This window comes from Simochromis diagramma, unplaced genomic scaffold (assembly GCF_900408965.1).
Source record: "Simochromis diagramma unplaced genomic scaffold, fSimDia1.1 OVJJ01000208.1, whole genome shotgun sequence".
Taxonomy (NCBI): Eukaryota; Metazoa; Chordata; class Actinopteri; order Cichliformes; family Cichlidae; genus Simochromis; species Simochromis diagramma.
In genome coordinates this window covers 1,528,410-1,544,710 of record NW_024386789.1, presented here as the reverse complement: position 1 = coordinate 1,544,710, position 16,301 = coordinate 1,528,410, and the positions used below count along the sequence as shown (strand labels likewise).

At 38.5% G+C, this 16,301-nt stretch overlaps 1 protein-coding gene across 1 annotated transcript; it reads right to left on the bottom strand.

The window, feature by feature from the left end:
- Positions 1 to 1,094: 1,094 nt before the first annotated feature.
- On the bottom strand, positions 1,095 to 15,974 carry ccz1 (CCZ1 homolog, vacuolar protein trafficking and biogenesis associated). Its single transcript, XM_040023222.1, has 17 exons — positions 15,808 to 15,974; positions 14,247 to 14,322; positions 13,187 to 13,283; positions 12,986 to 13,083; positions 12,624 to 12,717; positions 12,400 to 12,480; positions 12,264 to 12,311; positions 10,316 to 10,399; positions 9,168 to 9,343; positions 8,502 to 8,583; positions 7,934 to 7,995; positions 5,479 to 5,590; positions 5,098 to 5,131; positions 4,814 to 4,931; positions 2,407 to 2,565; positions 1,739 to 1,866; positions 1,095 to 1,599 (listed from the first exon to the last, which is right to left on the bottom strand). The coding sequence occupies exons 2-17, from the start codon at positions 14,258 to 14,260 to the stop codon at positions 1,544 to 1,546; spliced, it is 1,443 nt and encodes a 480-aa protein (XP_039879156.1). The 5' UTR covers positions 14,261 to 14,322; positions 15,808 to 15,974; the 3' UTR covers positions 1,095 to 1,543.
- Between the last annotated feature and the right edge of the window lie 327 nt (positions 15,975 to 16,301).

The following is a 16,301-nucleotide window of genomic DNA, read 5'->3' as shown; positions in this document are numbered from 1 at the left end:
AGCCAGTTGCCTAGCTTGGGGGCAGGGGGCCACTGCACCAAGTGCTATACACACTCCATTTACTCCTTTGTGTACCTTATGCAGACTTCAGTGTCCACATCACTCTTGTGTAACTTGCCTGTTAGACCAGAATTGACTCTGAGACCAGCGACAAAGTCATAACTCAAACAAGGAGAGCATAAACAGGTGAGAAAATTTCCAACAGCATATATAAATGTACACACCTTTTTTTCTCTCCACATGAAACTCTGTGTAGTGTAGTTCAACAACCAAATGAAGTAACATCAACACAAATACATTTTTGAGTCATGATCATTTTTGTTTTATGGTGGATTTAAGTCCTAAAATAGTAACAACACTTGTGTTTTAAAGGTCATTAAAAAAACCTGACTAAATATTACATTTCTAACCTCTCTGTCAACAAAACTCGCAACTGTGTTTTTAAGAGATAATATGTCATCGCATTTTGTCCTTTTCCCCTGCAGGACAAAGGACGAAGTACAAGTTAGGATGTAGTTCAGACAAAACCAAAAGAAAAAGCTGTTCAAGCCTAATTCATGAGATTTTTTGTAAGATTTTGCTAACTACATTTCCTGTAAAAGCACCAAAAAAAAGATATTACAAGCTTAATATGTCATAGGTGCCAAGAATTCAGTGCTCTCTCAGTTATTTACCAAGAACCATGGAACAGTAGATTTCTATGATCTCTGGCATGTTTCAAGTGCTCCAGGAGTTCATCACAAGTTAATATTTGTGTTATTCTAGCCCATCCTCATCCTTTTTATTTTTAAAGTAACTGGAATTAATTATTTTGAACAGATGTCTTTGTTATAAAATGTAAAAAAACAAAACAACAAAGCAAAACAAAGAAAACAGGCCACAAAAACCTAAGTAATGCTACCATCTACTCACTTACCTTCAATTAATTTGCACTGAACAGTTATCAAAGAGGTGACCCACACCTTATTATTCTTTACATTTTAATGAGTTTTCCTGACTTCAGTGACTCATGATCAGAATGATGTTGTGGAGTTTCCAAAACCTTTACTCGCTTTTGTGTCTAAAGCCAAAGAGACTTAAAATATTCAGTACACTGCAGAAAATTGGTTCTTAATTTATTTGAAGTTAGGGCAGTTGTTTACAAACCACAAATCTTTTGACATGGCATCGGAAAACAATCACGGAATCTTAAAATAAAGCCGGAGTATGAGCATGTCAGTTTTTAAATATATTTGAAAAAGTGTCATATGTTCATTATAAAAGTGTATGAACACATTTTAAAGCGAAAGAAAATTGTTTCAAATCGCTCAAGTATGTACAAAGAAAATGAAAGAAAGCAAATTACACATACAGTCAAAACCTGGATTTTTTCTCTTTTTTTACACTTAATTACAGAAGAAAAATTACAATTTTTCAAGGTTAAATAAGAAAAACAAATCGATGTGAGGAATCTTTTCATTGTTATTGTTAATTTCACGATGCAATTATTGCATTACGCTGATGCTGTCAAGATACCCTGCAACAGTTTTTAGTGTCTTCACCATTAATCCAAGAAAAATATGTTGTTGAACTGCGTCGCACAAAGCCGCTTAACTTCCTCTGTAGTAAAAAAAAAAAAAGAAAAAGGGAAAAAAAAGACAAGGGTCAACTTAAGGAGAAGAGGAGATTACTGGGACAGATGGTGTACTTTTGGTAAGAATGACATACATTTGCTTTATGCCAAAAAGGGGAGACGTACCGTTTACTTCGATCAGATTGGCGTTCTTCTGATTCAGGATCACGTACAGTTCTCTCTGGTCTGACTTTTTGCCGACTACCCAGTAGTCTGTCATAGCTTTTACGATGATTTCCTCATCTTCGTCAACCCTGAAAGACAGAAAGAACTACATGTTTCAAACGAAGGTGTTCACCACATTCACAGTAGGTTCTTTGTTGCTTGAGAGATCATGTAATGTACCAGAGAACATTTTAACCTACTCAAAACCCCCCAACTTATTACACTGCAGGATTGCAGTGTAATAAGTTGCTTCGAAGACGGAAAGAATGTGGATATGCAAAGATCCCAGGAGTGTCGTAATAAAACTGAAAATTACACGGCTGTGCTGAAACGCTGGGAAAATGAGTTTGTACTTGTACACATCTTCTTTGTTTGATTCTAAAATACACAACTAAAGATGGTCTAATGCTGCTGTGATCACTCTTATTATTATTATTATTATTATAATTATTATTTATTTTTATATAAACCAAAACTAACCAATTCTTTATCCTCTCCGGTCACCATTAGGAACACCAGCAGTACCACCTATCTTATCTGTGAACTGTCATTAGAGAACTCTCGAAGAAATGCCTGATGGCACTTAGTAAATATAGCTTAAGTTTCACTAAAGTGTCCTCTGATTTTACCTGGCAAAGTCACAATTGATATCTCCCAGGATCTTCATGAGGTCAGGATGGACAGAGGTGAGGCAAACACTGGCGGTCTTCCTCATGTGGATAGTGCTCTTCTCTGCCAGGTTCATGTGGTTGAAGTAAATGAACTTAAACTGGGGCTCCTTTTCTGGCCTGAAAGTAACAAAAGTAAGCAAAAGTTAAGCAACTTATAAAAAGTGCCGATAAAATGTTAGTATTACAAATTATCCTTTATACCTGATAGTTTAGAGAACCTGGGATTTATGACTTTAAGGTGCCAGCACAGCTTTTCAAAATCTGCATGAAATGTGTGTTACCTTGATATCCAGTAAGATCGGTTAGAGTAAGAGACAAACAAAGTTAAAGAGGCTGGGCCAGTCTCTAAAATCATACTGTTACCAAATGAAGCCTTAAACCAAGGTATCATTTTACTTATCCCTGCTTCATTTGTTACCCACGCTGTGCCAAGTTAATGAGCTGGAGTTTACTTAACAAAAGTGCCTAAACTGCATCTATGGACATGTGTGTGAATGTATTCAAATAGGTGATTTTTATACATGATGTGTGTAATTATTTACCATTGGACGAGGCCAAACCAGGACACAGACCTGAAAGCTAGCTGATAAATTTGCAGTGGCATTATTTATTGAGTGGATTCTTCACTAGGGTGATTAAAAAGGAGCCCATCAAACTGCCTCGGTCAGGTTTGGATTACCTGCCGGGCCGTGTCTGAAGCTAACTGCTGGGATTAAAGGAGCGTTGACCAGGATGCCAGTCCTTAAAGCTCTACTGCTTGAGTTACCCCTAAGTAGTGACACGATGCTACCCAGTGATATTAAGAGTCTCATCTATCACTGCCAGCCAGGCAGAGCTAATGCTACAGGCCAATGACAAGCAAAGTGGGAAGTGTAATCACCAAGCACACAAATCAATCAGCTTTCTAGTTATAGCAGATTGACTGACAGAAACATGAATGTCATTGATACTTACAAATATGACGCACAAATGACATTAAGGTACGTTATTCTGAAAAGAGACCTGAGACCGCTCTTTTCTAACCTCATTTTCTAATTTTGGAGTTCAGATTGCCTTTAAATATCCTCCCAGTCTTCCTGATACTGTACAAAGGCACAGGTAGAAAAAAACTATTGGATTTATTTTGAATACAGTAATGTGCAAAAGTCTTGGGCCACCCTCCAAGTGCTTCAGTTTGCTTGGAAATAGGAAACAGGTGGAGCGACTTGTTGAAACAAGTGCAAATATACTGGAAATACAGTAATATGAGCTCTAATGAGCTTAATGATCCATACTTTGTATGACCACCTCTATTCTTTAACACAGCCTGAACTCTCAGAGGTAAATTTCTAATAATTTCTTTACGTAATCTTCAGGAATAGTTCTCCAGGCTGCTGATAGTGACTGACAGTATTGGTCTCGTGTTTTTCTACCCAGGTATGCTTTGGCCTTGGGTCTGGGATCATTATCATGCTGAAAAATGACACTGGAGCCAATCAAATACTTTCTAGATGGTATTTTATGGTGGACCAAACCTGCTGGTACTTTTCTGGATTCCATCAATTTTGGCAAGATCCCAACTGGCTGCAATGAAGCCCAAACCATGATAAAGCCTCCACCAAGCAGACACTCAGGGTTATAGTGTTCACCTGACTCCTCAGTACATACTGATGAAAAGTTGAACCAAACATTTCAAATGTGGATTCATCACTCTAGTTAGTCGCCACTGATTTTCACTCCAGTTCTTTAAAAATGACTTCTTGACATCCACTTGTAAAGTTTCTCCACATTTCTTCATAACACTGCACAAAATCAAACTACTTGGTGCAAAAATACAATTTCATGCATGTCAAACTGTGTTCTCTTTGCCATTTTTGAAAGTTTAACTAAGGAATTGGGAAAACGTTGATGTGTTTTTGTGGCAGGCTGCTAGTAACAAAGTATCTAAAGATGCAGTTTTATATGTTATAATATTACAAGAAAGTCTGGCTGCTTGGAAGCAAAATATAATAAATAAATAAGGGGTGGCTCAAGATTTTTGCACAATACTGTAAGCACACAAATAGTCCTTCAATGTCGTAAACATATAATATTAAACTCTTGAGCTACAAACAATAAGATGTATGTCTAGTTTCTAAACCCTGGTTTTGTGTTGCAATCTTTATGTATAATTTTAAAATAAAATGAATAAATATCTGCTGCAGGTATGGCATTTTGTCCGTATCACTTTTTATATCAACAATATTTGTAATTTGCCCAGAGGTGCATCATTATGCCCTGTATTCTCTGTAAAATGAAGCTGAGGTAAGCGTAGCAGCACCACATAGAGATTAGATCAGGAACATGCCAAGCTAAAAGCTAGGAAAGAGGAGAAATTACAACAAACCCTGATATCCTGCGGTTGATTGTGAACTGTTCACAAATATCAGAAGCCAGCAAAGTAAGCTGAGGGCCCACCAAGCTGTCCAACTGCTCACAGAACTCCCTCGTCAGCTCCACAGAGGCTATTAGGAAACAGAGGAGTGAACTGTCAGCTGTTACTGGACATAAGGTGAGGAAAATGTAATAATTACGTTTTATAAGAGCAGCAAAAACATCAAAATGCCGAACTGAAAAAAGCAAAATGAAAGTGAACTTTCATCATTAAACCGGGAGGGCACACACACTTACCACTGATCATAAAACAAGCTGCTGCGCTCATTGCCTGGAAAAAAGCAGATCACTGCAGGTTAAAATCAAGGTCACACAGGCCAGGAATCACACTAATGTGCGGGATATACTTCATCATTTTAAAATTCAGCGCACTAATCCCTGAAGTCCACATCGTTTGACAGAGCAGTGGAATATATTTTATCCCAAATCTACTGTTCATAAACAGAAAAAAAGGTTAAATCCCCCCCAGTCACAGATTACAAGAATCCTCCTAAAAATGAATAACAACTGCCCACCTATTTTTACTGCATTAGAAAAAAAAAAAAAATCAAAACTAAATAAATCAAGAGAAATGAAACAAGCCTGTCATGCCAGAGTGTTGCATTTAACCTACTGTACCTTGTAAACAATCAGATGCAGCTCCTCGTAGCCGTCCTCTGCAGAGACGAATATTTTTGGAAATCGGAATTTGGCCTCCGGATCTTTCAGATTTGTAGGTCCTGTCAAAAACCTGAAAAAGACAGACGCAGTGTGCCTGGGTTCATATTCACAGACCAGGTATCAAAATCAAAACAGATGATCTAATTACTCAAAACCAAATGACTGAAAATCAGAAAGCTCAATTGGTGCCCAAAACACACCAAAAAACAAAAGCACACGATGCTATTGACTCTTTACCCCTTGAAACCAGGAGTAACCCTGAGCTGAACGGTTTCTATCATATTTCAGGCCTGTTTATAGAACAACATGACTGGATGTGAGAGGGTGGTCTCTGCCAATGCAGCTTCCCTTAGAAAAACCTGGAAACTATTTTAATGGTTATCAAACCACGTCTTTATTAAAATATACTGATATAAACTCGTCATTAAGGGTACAGGGGAGGTCATCAAATGTCATCTTTATGGGGGAAAGAGTTAAGAAATGAACCTGAAGAATGATGGGAATGAAAATATTAAGGCTGCGTGATGCTGGGAGCACATGAGGTTTCCAAAACAGGAAAAGCTCATCCTCTGAGAAGCAGTTAAGGTATTATTTCTAATCACATTAGATTTCTATGAATCTATCTACTATCTCAACATCTGTTGGATGGATGGCCCTGAAATTGCGTAGATGTATTTGTAATCTCCGGAAGACGAAGTATTTATTTGTTTTGACTGATGTGTTATGAATCATCACAGTGCACATTTCTCCGTAATAATCAACAGTTGTAGTAAAGTAGCATATTAGCCTAAAGCCAATAATGGATGGCACCAAATCTAATCAGGAATTTACCACACAAATATGAGCTTAATGTCCTCAGGAGCAAAAACCGTTTATGCCTCTTTTGTTCACAACAGAACAACGAATTCACTGTTATATAGTTACACAGGAATTTAGAGAAACCACTTAAACTGCGGTCGTGAGTTCTCAGAACCTGCTCTTTGAGCAAAAAGAACGACAACATCACGGAACGTAAGTTTGGATAACATCATAGAAAGCTCACGGCTCTCCAACGGGAGATTGAGAGACCAGTGTTGGACTGTTAGAACAGCTTTGAAATTCATATGAGTTGTTCGCACTAAAGTAAAAAGCACCATCACTTCATGCGGATACCCTCTAGGCGCCAGCTGCGGTTGCAAGGCTGGAGCCGAACAAAAAACACCCTGATAACGACTGTGTTTAGACTGTTCCTTCCCATTCCAAGGCCACCTGGGTTGGCTGGAAGACTGTTTACTTAACCTAGCAGGGCGAAGGACACTGTCTCAGCTGAACTCTGGACACGCACACACATACATATACACTGATATGCACACACTCATCCCCTCTCCCTTTCCAAACGCCTTCGACGCTTATTCCCTTCCGATGCTGACGGTGGATCAAGGAGACCAGCGCACAGGCTGCAGGCCCGGATGCACTGTCTAATTTGGCTGTCTCTCACCCTTTACCCACCCCTGTTGCTTGTCATGTGTTTCTTTGGCGTATTTAGAGTTTTTTTCATGTGCTATGTGCAGAGGTGTTTTTTTCTGTTCTCAAACTGATCTCCCTGTTGGAACTCAGTCTGGGGAGAGTTATTTTTTTTCTCCTTATCTTTCCTCATGTGGTGCATTTTCCATTGTTATACCTCTCTGACCTGTCTTCCCCATGTGATGTTTGTGTAATGTATGTATGGTCAGAAGGGTAAGTCGGCGCTGGCAAAGGTCGGCAGCCTTAACCCAATTTCCTTCGGGGTCAACCTTCAGGATCAATAAAGTTTTATTGAATTGAATTGAAAATTATGTGTAACAATTTAATGTTTCCAATTAAATGCACGTCTATTGTGTAGTGTTGTCCAACAGACTCTGCAATCCTATGCAACTTCCATTATTGCAACACCTTGTCTTGATTTAAAAAACATTTCTCAGCATTTTTCAAGAAATGCTGTGTCGCCTGTCCCGTGTAATTTCAGCAAGAGTCACACTCGGACCACTGTAGCAACTTTACATCATCGTGAGACACAAGTTATTTAAGCAGCATGCAGACATAAGCTTTGGCAGGGAAGCAACACCTGAGCAAACTTTCTCCTGTTACACATGGACACGGAAACAAAATAGAAAGTTGAAACCTCTCGAGGCTGGAGTGATACTCCACCCCTTGGCTAACAGTACGGTGTGTTAGCCAAGGGAGTTACCTCGTTATCTAATTTGCTTGTCAGTGGGTCGAAATCACACATGGTGTCACACACACATGCATCTGTATCTTATCATTCATATGTGCATCCAGAACATGCCTTTTGACGTATCTGGGATGCCTTGGCCCACGAATGACATTACTCTAGTAACCGCACCACTGCAGGGGGTTGGATTAAAAGAGATGGGCGCAGGGATCATAGACTTACCTCCCATAGTGCAACAAATTTCCAGCAACTTCTGGTCTCATCGGGGAGTCCCTGCCAGCCAACTGAAACAAGCAAATACAAGAGAGTAAAATTATGGATTGTTTAGCCAATTATTTAAGTAGATCTATTATGCTTTCCTTATTTTAGGTCATATTTTCTGTCAGAAAATAATCATTATATTACTAAAGTGTCAGATATTTATATTAAACACAGCCAAAGTTTCAGATAATGGGGTCAACGTTTGTGCAAATGAACCCAGTGAGCTAAACTGCTCTAAATGCTACAGTAGCTTTGTATGTTTTAATGACGGTGGATCCTTCTATGGAAACTAACAAAACCATGGACACAGACCTGTTTTACAAATTATATAAAAAGCTTAGCATTAGCTGTACAGATTTATCAAGACAAGTTAGCCATGTTGTCATATGATATACACTATGCAATATCGTGAAGCAGTGACCCTCTTCTCTACAGTCATGACACTTCCTTTGACCATTCCTCAATTTGCCGTTAAAATAATCTAGTGGGCTGGAGTTCTGCAGAAGTCCACTTTTTTCACTCCACCTACCTCTGGTTCTGAGTGTCTGGGGAAAAGCGAGGTGGTCAGATATTTGTACAGGATCCTCATGTCATCTTGTTCCAGCCCGCTCCTGTAAACACGACCACGATGCCAAAAATGACACCTTGTAAACTTCACATTGCACTAATGAAAAAAAAAAAAAACTAAATGCATGGATTAATTTTTATCAGGTGTGCTGTCAAATGTGTTATGGATCACTGGATAGATAATAAGACAAAATGCCTTACTATTTGCTGTTCAGCAGTGGCTATAAATGGGATTCAATGAGTGCTGTGCAGCAGATGCAGCTGCTTAATTTGCACAGTAATTAAATATTCCTTCCTGTTTGTCCATCTTCAGTTCACAGTGAACGATTATGCTGCTCTCAAGTAATTTCATTAGCGATCATGTAATTCCCCCTGTGCTTACACACAGAGCCGGTGGCCGACAGCACAATTAAAAACAAGTGACATGTCAGGGAGCACATAAACCACAAAGAGGATTAACTGCTGTGTTTAGAACCACCACTGTTTACCCAGCATGCCATTATTCGTGTGCTGATGCCAGCACAGGATTTTACCTTAATACACCGGATGGCTCAGTCAAATTTGACAGACGGTGGGTTTGATGGACAAACATACAGTTTAAAGCACAGCATCAACAAGTGTTGTATACCAGATAAGTTGGTCATTATACAGGAAGGCTGTGTATTTGATCAGACTGAGGCTCTCCTCCACTCTGTTGACAAAAGACTGGATCTTCAGGTAGGTCATCTTGTCCAATGGGAAGAAGCTGATGCCTCCGAATACATCGAGCAGGTCGCAGGACTGCAAGTGGAGAGTCTGCAGATACTGGAAACCCCAGCGTGATAACACACGGACACACACAGACACAGGAGACGCAAAAAAGAAAGGGTTTAGTTTACCTGCCCACAAGTGCTTGCTTACAGTTCAATACAGAAAAGAGGATATAAGAAACTCTTTGACTTGTACCGCATTGACATTCAACCTCTGACAAGCACACCACAGCCTCTCTCTTTCTCCCCGTCTTTAGATTTCATGGTGGACAGGGAAGCCCGTGTTAATGGATGAAGGGTATTCCCTAATTAGAAATTAATTTTTAAAGCAGCTCCTTAAAAGCAATGTTCCGGCTAGTTGACAGAAGTGCGATGTGAAGACAAATAATGGGGGCAAGACAACGATCAAGACGTCAACCATGACTGCAAACATCTTACAGCTTTCCAAGAGTAACGGGAGTATTCACAAATAAACAGTGTCCCTATGACAACTGTCATCAGTGAGGGAAACCCTTGTGATAACAAGGACAGTCAGGCTCGAATAAGTTCTGTTAAAAACACACATGCCGGCATTCTAAGGGAATCATCCTGTCAAAGCAAGGTCAATATAAGATAAGATAAGATAAGATAAGATAACCTTTATTAGTCCCACACGTGGGAAATTTGTTTTGTCACAGCAGGAAGTGGACAGTGCAAAAGTTATGAGGCAAAAATTTGAATACAATAAGAATAAATACAGTACACAACTGTACAGAATAGAATAAAATACTATATACAGTAGAATAAAATAAAGTAAATATACAATAAGATAAAAATAGAATACAAATACAAATACTATATACAACTGAGTAAAAATACAACGATGCCAGAAAAGATTATTGCACATTAGTGTTATTGCACACGTATGGATGTGTGTGCTTGATCAGTTAAAGTCTTTATTATGCATGCATATACATGCATGCATGATCTGAACTCAAAATATATCCGCCTAGCAACAAAAATGTTATGGCTTGTGAGTATTTATTACCCTGTAGAAGAATTTCTCAAGTTTCTGCATGAGCAGCTCCACTCCGCCAGCTTGCATTGCTCTGGAAAAGGTGCCATTGAAGAGCTACAGCATGAGGAAAATGAGCATTGTTAAAAGATGACTTATTTTGGCATCATACAGGCATAAATTGGTAATGCGTGACACTCAGGAGCAATGATTCAACATTCCCCCCAGTAATGTAATCCTTTCATTACGTATTTCAAGCAAGATTCCCTCAACATAATGCACAGACCTGACTTCATGAGAAGTGTTACAACCGGAAAAGACCAGCACTAAATTTGAATGAAACAACAGTATTTTACTGACTCCATGTTGCCTTCTTTTTAAGTTCTTCCTGTGTTTTCAGCTGATTACAACTTTTACATTTTGTCTGTCATTTTTTTCTTATAGATTAACCTTAAAATAGTAATAATAGGAACTTAAAATACTATTTATTTCAGGAATAATTTCGGGAATTAAGAACACATCTAATAAATGAACAAAAAAAAATCCCCTGCAACACTTCAGAGTACCTCTGGGGGTGCAGAGTTGAGAAACACTACTCTAGGGTGTCATTACATGGCTTTGAGCGAATAAGGTCTTTTTATTAGAATAAGCCTCCAATGCAGTAAAATACTATTTTAACACAAATGTGATAAAAGCAATGACATTTATTTTAATTACTTTACTAAACTTTAAGTCAAAGATTTCTTCATCCAGCAGATAAATGTATCACTACACACAGCAGCAGGAACCCTTTGACATTTTCTATATTTCTTAACAAGTCAAACAAATATATATTGTACTATTTCATGTCATTTCAAGAGCCGTGAAATGTGTATTTGTGAGGGGAAATGTTTGTGAACCTCTAGCATTAGTAATTTAATATTAATTACATATTTATTTAAATTATTTTAAGATTTAATAGAGTAGTCATTTGACTACAGATAGATACCGAACCCCAAGTCGTGCTCCACAATGCGTTGCTCAGAGTATGAATGTGTGTGAATGAGCCACGTTGTATAAAGCGCTTTGAGAAAGATAAGAATAGATCAGTGATATATAACAACTATTTTACTATTTACGAATCACCATTATGAAGATGGTAAGCTAGCACACACTCTAGGACGCTTTCAAATTTGCTAAGTAGCTCATCGACAGAAGAACAATGAACAGCAACGATGTTTGTGTCAAAACATCACCACAGTTCATCTGCACTCTGTTCAAAGTCATGCTGACAAGCGAGAATGTTTAATGACTAAATAATTTCAAAAAGGACGTTTTGATGTGAATGATAAACATTTTGTTCTGAAGAAAAGAAAAAGAAGAGACTTAAAATGGAATGCATTAAAAAATAGTGCATTCCAGTATAAAAACCTTTTCCTCATCTGTAAAACATGATGGTGGCTGTGTTATGGTTTGGGTCTGTGTTGCTAAATAACAACTTATCACACTGGTGGTTTAAGCAAAGAATAGTGGAAGAGAGAAAAAAGGGTTTTAGTAAAATCAAACTGATTCTAAAGAAATTAACTTAAACGTGTTCTGGGCATCGCAATGAGGCTAAGCGCCTTATTATTAATGAAAATATTTTATTTAATTTGTTAAATTGGGCTCCTATTTTCTTCTTTTTCGATTTGTTTTGAAATCTGATGGTCTCCATCTATGCAATAATGTTTTTCACAGATTTCTTCAGCTGCATCTGCTTTTAGTTATAATCACATTCCTTGTGAAATCTTGAGTATAAACAAACGTCTTATGTAATATACTTATTTTGCATAAAACACATATGGCAAGATTTTTGTACCGAACACAAAATGAAAGCCTACAGTAACTCTATGATGTGGTGGAAAACTAGAATACTTGATTGATTCTTAGCTCAGTATTAAGTGATTTTTGTGTTGTAAATGTTAAAAAGTATGGCAAATTCTAAAACCGCACTCAAACTCACCTTATACATGCTGTAGCACTGCCTTACCACTGCACCATAAACAGTATCCTACAAAAGGCAAGAGGGAAGCTAAGTACAACTGGCAATACTCAGAGATATACAATGAAGACATACACGAATACTTTTCAGTACTCACAAGCATTTCCTCTTCCTGATATTCTACTGTAGGTGGTTTGCCATCTTTGTTTGGTTTCTCAATCATTGGATTTCGAACCACCTGAGGATGGATTTTTTTTAAATAAAACAGCACAAAGGAGCATTAAAGAGTTAAGAGCAGAATGATATTTAAAATGAAGGAGACAAACTCTGGACAAAGACTAAATACTGGGAAGGTGATGTACACATAAGCTTGCAAGATACCATGACCATCCAGAAATTTTCCTCGGGCTCAAAGAAAAACTGCCGGTTCTTCTGTGTGTGCAGGGATTTAGCTGGTTTTGTTGGACAGAACGTCCTGGAACAAAGGGGATGTGACAGTGAAGACGGGCGACACACCCAAACAACACGCACGGCTCTTAAATTTCTGTCTGTATTTACACTAGATATTTATCAGTGTGCATCTGACCACTTATTGCAACATTTCCCTTTTCTATTGTGCTTCAGGCTTCCTTTTGCTTCATCACAGCTACAAATGCTTAATTTTATGCTCAAAGTACAAATAAATAGACTGCAAATACAGCCATGATGCTGCTGCAGTAATATATACACCATAATACTGATACCTGGTGAATTGCACAATGGCCTCACAAAGGCCGACATTTCGGATCTTCTCGTTCTTCTCAACATCACTGGGGTGGTAAAACAGAATCTTTTTCTCTTCCTAAAACAAAAATATTTGCATTAGGTATGCTTTTTTGATCTAAAAGCTAAAAAAGGAATTCAGCGACTTGCATAAGAACTCTTTATCAGGGAGTCTCACTCACCTCTCCTTCTCGAGGTCCAAACGTGGGGTTGTAAATGAAAAAACTGAGTAAAGATGGTGTGTACTGTTTCTCTTGCATTCCTGAGGCCATTTTGGGGCTGTGGCACACAAAGAGAAAGGTGACATACCTCTAGACTCCATCCAAGTTGCTCTTATGTAATACTTGGACTTAGACCTTTTATTGTCATTGTGCAGTTTTTTGCACAGTGAAATTGGGTAGCAAGACCACAAAGGTGAAAAGTAAAGAAAATAATATACAAAGAAGAAAAAGCAGTATATTTCATATATATATGTGTGTGTGTGTGTGTGTGTGTGTCTGTGGGATTAAACTATATACAGGGGTGCACATAAGTGGTCTGCAGGTGCACATTCGCTGTCAAAATAAAAGACGCGCACCAGATAAGAAGTTGCAACGCCAGTTTGCGTACATAAGATTTTCTGGAGGAGGACAGACATTTGATTAGAACTCTTAAAGATGTCGAAGAAGCAAGCTCCTTTAAGCAATTAAAGGAGCTTGCATGGTGGGAATCTCTCACTCCATTAGTTCTCTTTGGTGGTCCTCCACCTCCAAAGAAATGCCAGAAAGAGTCCGAACCGCAAAAGAAGCGCGTATACTCAGAAAAGTGGTTGCAGGAGGTGAGCTGGCTTCAAACAAATGATGAACGCACACAGATGTAGTGCAGAATATGCTGTGAAAATCCCACTCTAGTGGACAAAAACAGTGCCTTTTACCGTATATGTACGCAAACGCGCGTTGCAACTTCTTATCTGGTGCGCGTCTTTTATTTTGACAACGAATGCGCACCTGCGGACCACGTATGTGCACCCCTGACTATACATGGTGTATGTAGAAACACTGAAACAGAAGCAGTGTGGGGGTGTATACAAGGGCAGTAATATAATATAATAAATAAATAAGGGTGGAGGGGCTATGATCATTTAGGATGGGAATGGTAATTTCACAGAGACCAAAATATTGCACAGAGACCAAAACATTGCATAGGGGCCAAAATACTGCATGGAAAAAGGGAAGACCAAAATATTAAGTCACCTAAACTTACCTGATCATCAGCATTAGTGTAACTTGTGTCTGCCTTTCCTTTGCTCCAGTGGCCGTTTGGTTAGCATGCCGTGTTCCTACAAAACAAAGACAACAACATCCAGTTATATAGTGACACAAATCCATTGGTAATAATACACTACTGGTAAGGTACACATTTTAAAAGGCGCTGGAAACATTCCTAAGAAATTCTGGCCAATACTGACATGATAGCATCACACAGTTGCTGCAGACTTGTTGGCTACACATACATGGTGGGAATCTCTCACTCCATTAGTTCTCTATTTCACTGAGATCTAAAGATTGCGCTTACTGTACTTAAAAGGCCTCCACAGAGTATTTTCTGTTACCCTGCTGGAAGAAGCCATCAGAAGATGGCTACACTGTTGTCATAAAGTAATGAACATGGTCAGCAAGAATGCTACAGTAGACTGTAGTGTTTAAGCAATGGTCAAGGGGCAAAGAGAGTGCCAAGACAATATTCCACCCACCATTACACCATCAATAGCAACCTGAACTGTTGATACAAAGCATGTTGTTTACACCAAAATCTAAGCCTACCCTCTGAATGATGCAGGAGAAATCAAAATTTAGGCGAGCATGTGTAAACTGCAGCTTCAATTTCCTGTTCTTATTTGACAGTAGTGGTACCCGGTGTGGTCTTCTGCTGCTGTAGCCCCCAATTCAAGCTTTGGCGTGTCATGCCTTCAAAAATGCTCTTCTGCATACCTTGGTTGTAAACTAGTGGTTATTTGTATAAGTTTGCCTTTCTATCACCTAGAAACATTCCCCTCTGCCATCAACAAGTTATTTTAATTCCAAAATTGGATGCTCACTGGATATTTTCGCTTTCCCTGGAAACCCTAGAGATGGTGGATCAGCAGTTTCTGAAATGCTCAGACCAGCTTGTCTGGCATCAACAACGATGCTGCGTTCAAAGCCACTTAAAATCATCTTTCTTTTTTCCATTCTAATTTTCAGTTTGAACTTCAGCAGGTCGTCTTGATCATGTCTACGTGTCTAAATGCACTGAACTGCTGCCATGTGATTTGCTTATTAGATATTTGCATTTAAAAGTTAGCAGCCATGTTGCTGTGTATAATAATAAAACGGTGTACCAGTTTTTGACCATTTTGGTTAAAGTTAGAGGCACTAGGTCACGCAAGGTAAAATTTTAGCAGTTCACTTAATTTACTGGAGATAAAAGTGATATAGTTCAGACGCTTACACCTCTACATTTAAGGGGTGTGTTTGTTTTCTACTCGTTTTACATTTTGTCATTATTGTCTCGTACACATACGGTACTGCAAATGAAATGCTACTACTGTACTTTAGCCGGCAGAGAGAAATACTTGGATATTTTTATACAATATGTGTTATAATAAACTACAAAACAAACACATAAGGAAATGTATGTGATTGTGTACTACTATTGACAAACATCCAGTCAGCGACCAGCCGGAGTCACTCAGAGCAGCTAGCTTGTTAGCTTGGCTCTGCTAGCTGTAGGCTTGTGTTGGCTGTCGGAGGAACCGTTAGTGAACCGTGACAGTAACACTCACCTTACAGAAGATAAACACAACACGTCCATGTACTCGCTGATACAGACAGTGAAAATTAAAAGAACAAATGCGTAAATGGTGTTAATGGGAAGCGAAGCCGCTTGCATTCTACTTCACATCCTTAACTTCCTGCTTTTAGTTACGAGGTGCCACAAGCTCAGTCGCTCGGGTCAAACCGCTTTCAAACAAAGTTTCCTACTCTCCAAATAGGGGGTTCAAATGATCTGTGGGGTGCTCCAGTTTAACTGACCACAACACGTTTTGCTGAGTAAGCATACTGCTGTGCAATAATATTACAGAATTAGAATTTTTAAATACATAATAGCAAGATACAAAGTTTGTCTTTTTCGTTTTAAAATGTTTTTTTTTTCTTAATTTGCACCCTTTATATCTTATCTTTATATAAAATTAAATCTTTAAAACATACATTTCTTAATTACGGACATTTCAGGTTATAAATGATGAATAGTACAGTTGATACTTAGGAATTAGTG

What these genes read in the sequence shown, in the direction of transcription:
- ccz1 (XM_040023222.1), bottom strand. An exon ending in GCCATTGTGCAATTCACCAG is followed by an intron (nt 12,718 to 12,985) that starts GTATCAGTATTA and finishes CCTTTGTTCCAG; the next exon opens with GACGTTCTGTCCAACAAAAC. An exon ending in ATCAATTGTGACTTTGCCAG is followed by an intron (nt 1,867 to 2,406) that starts GTAAAATCAGAG and finishes TCTGTCTTTCAG; the next exon opens with GGTTGACGAAGATGAGGAAA.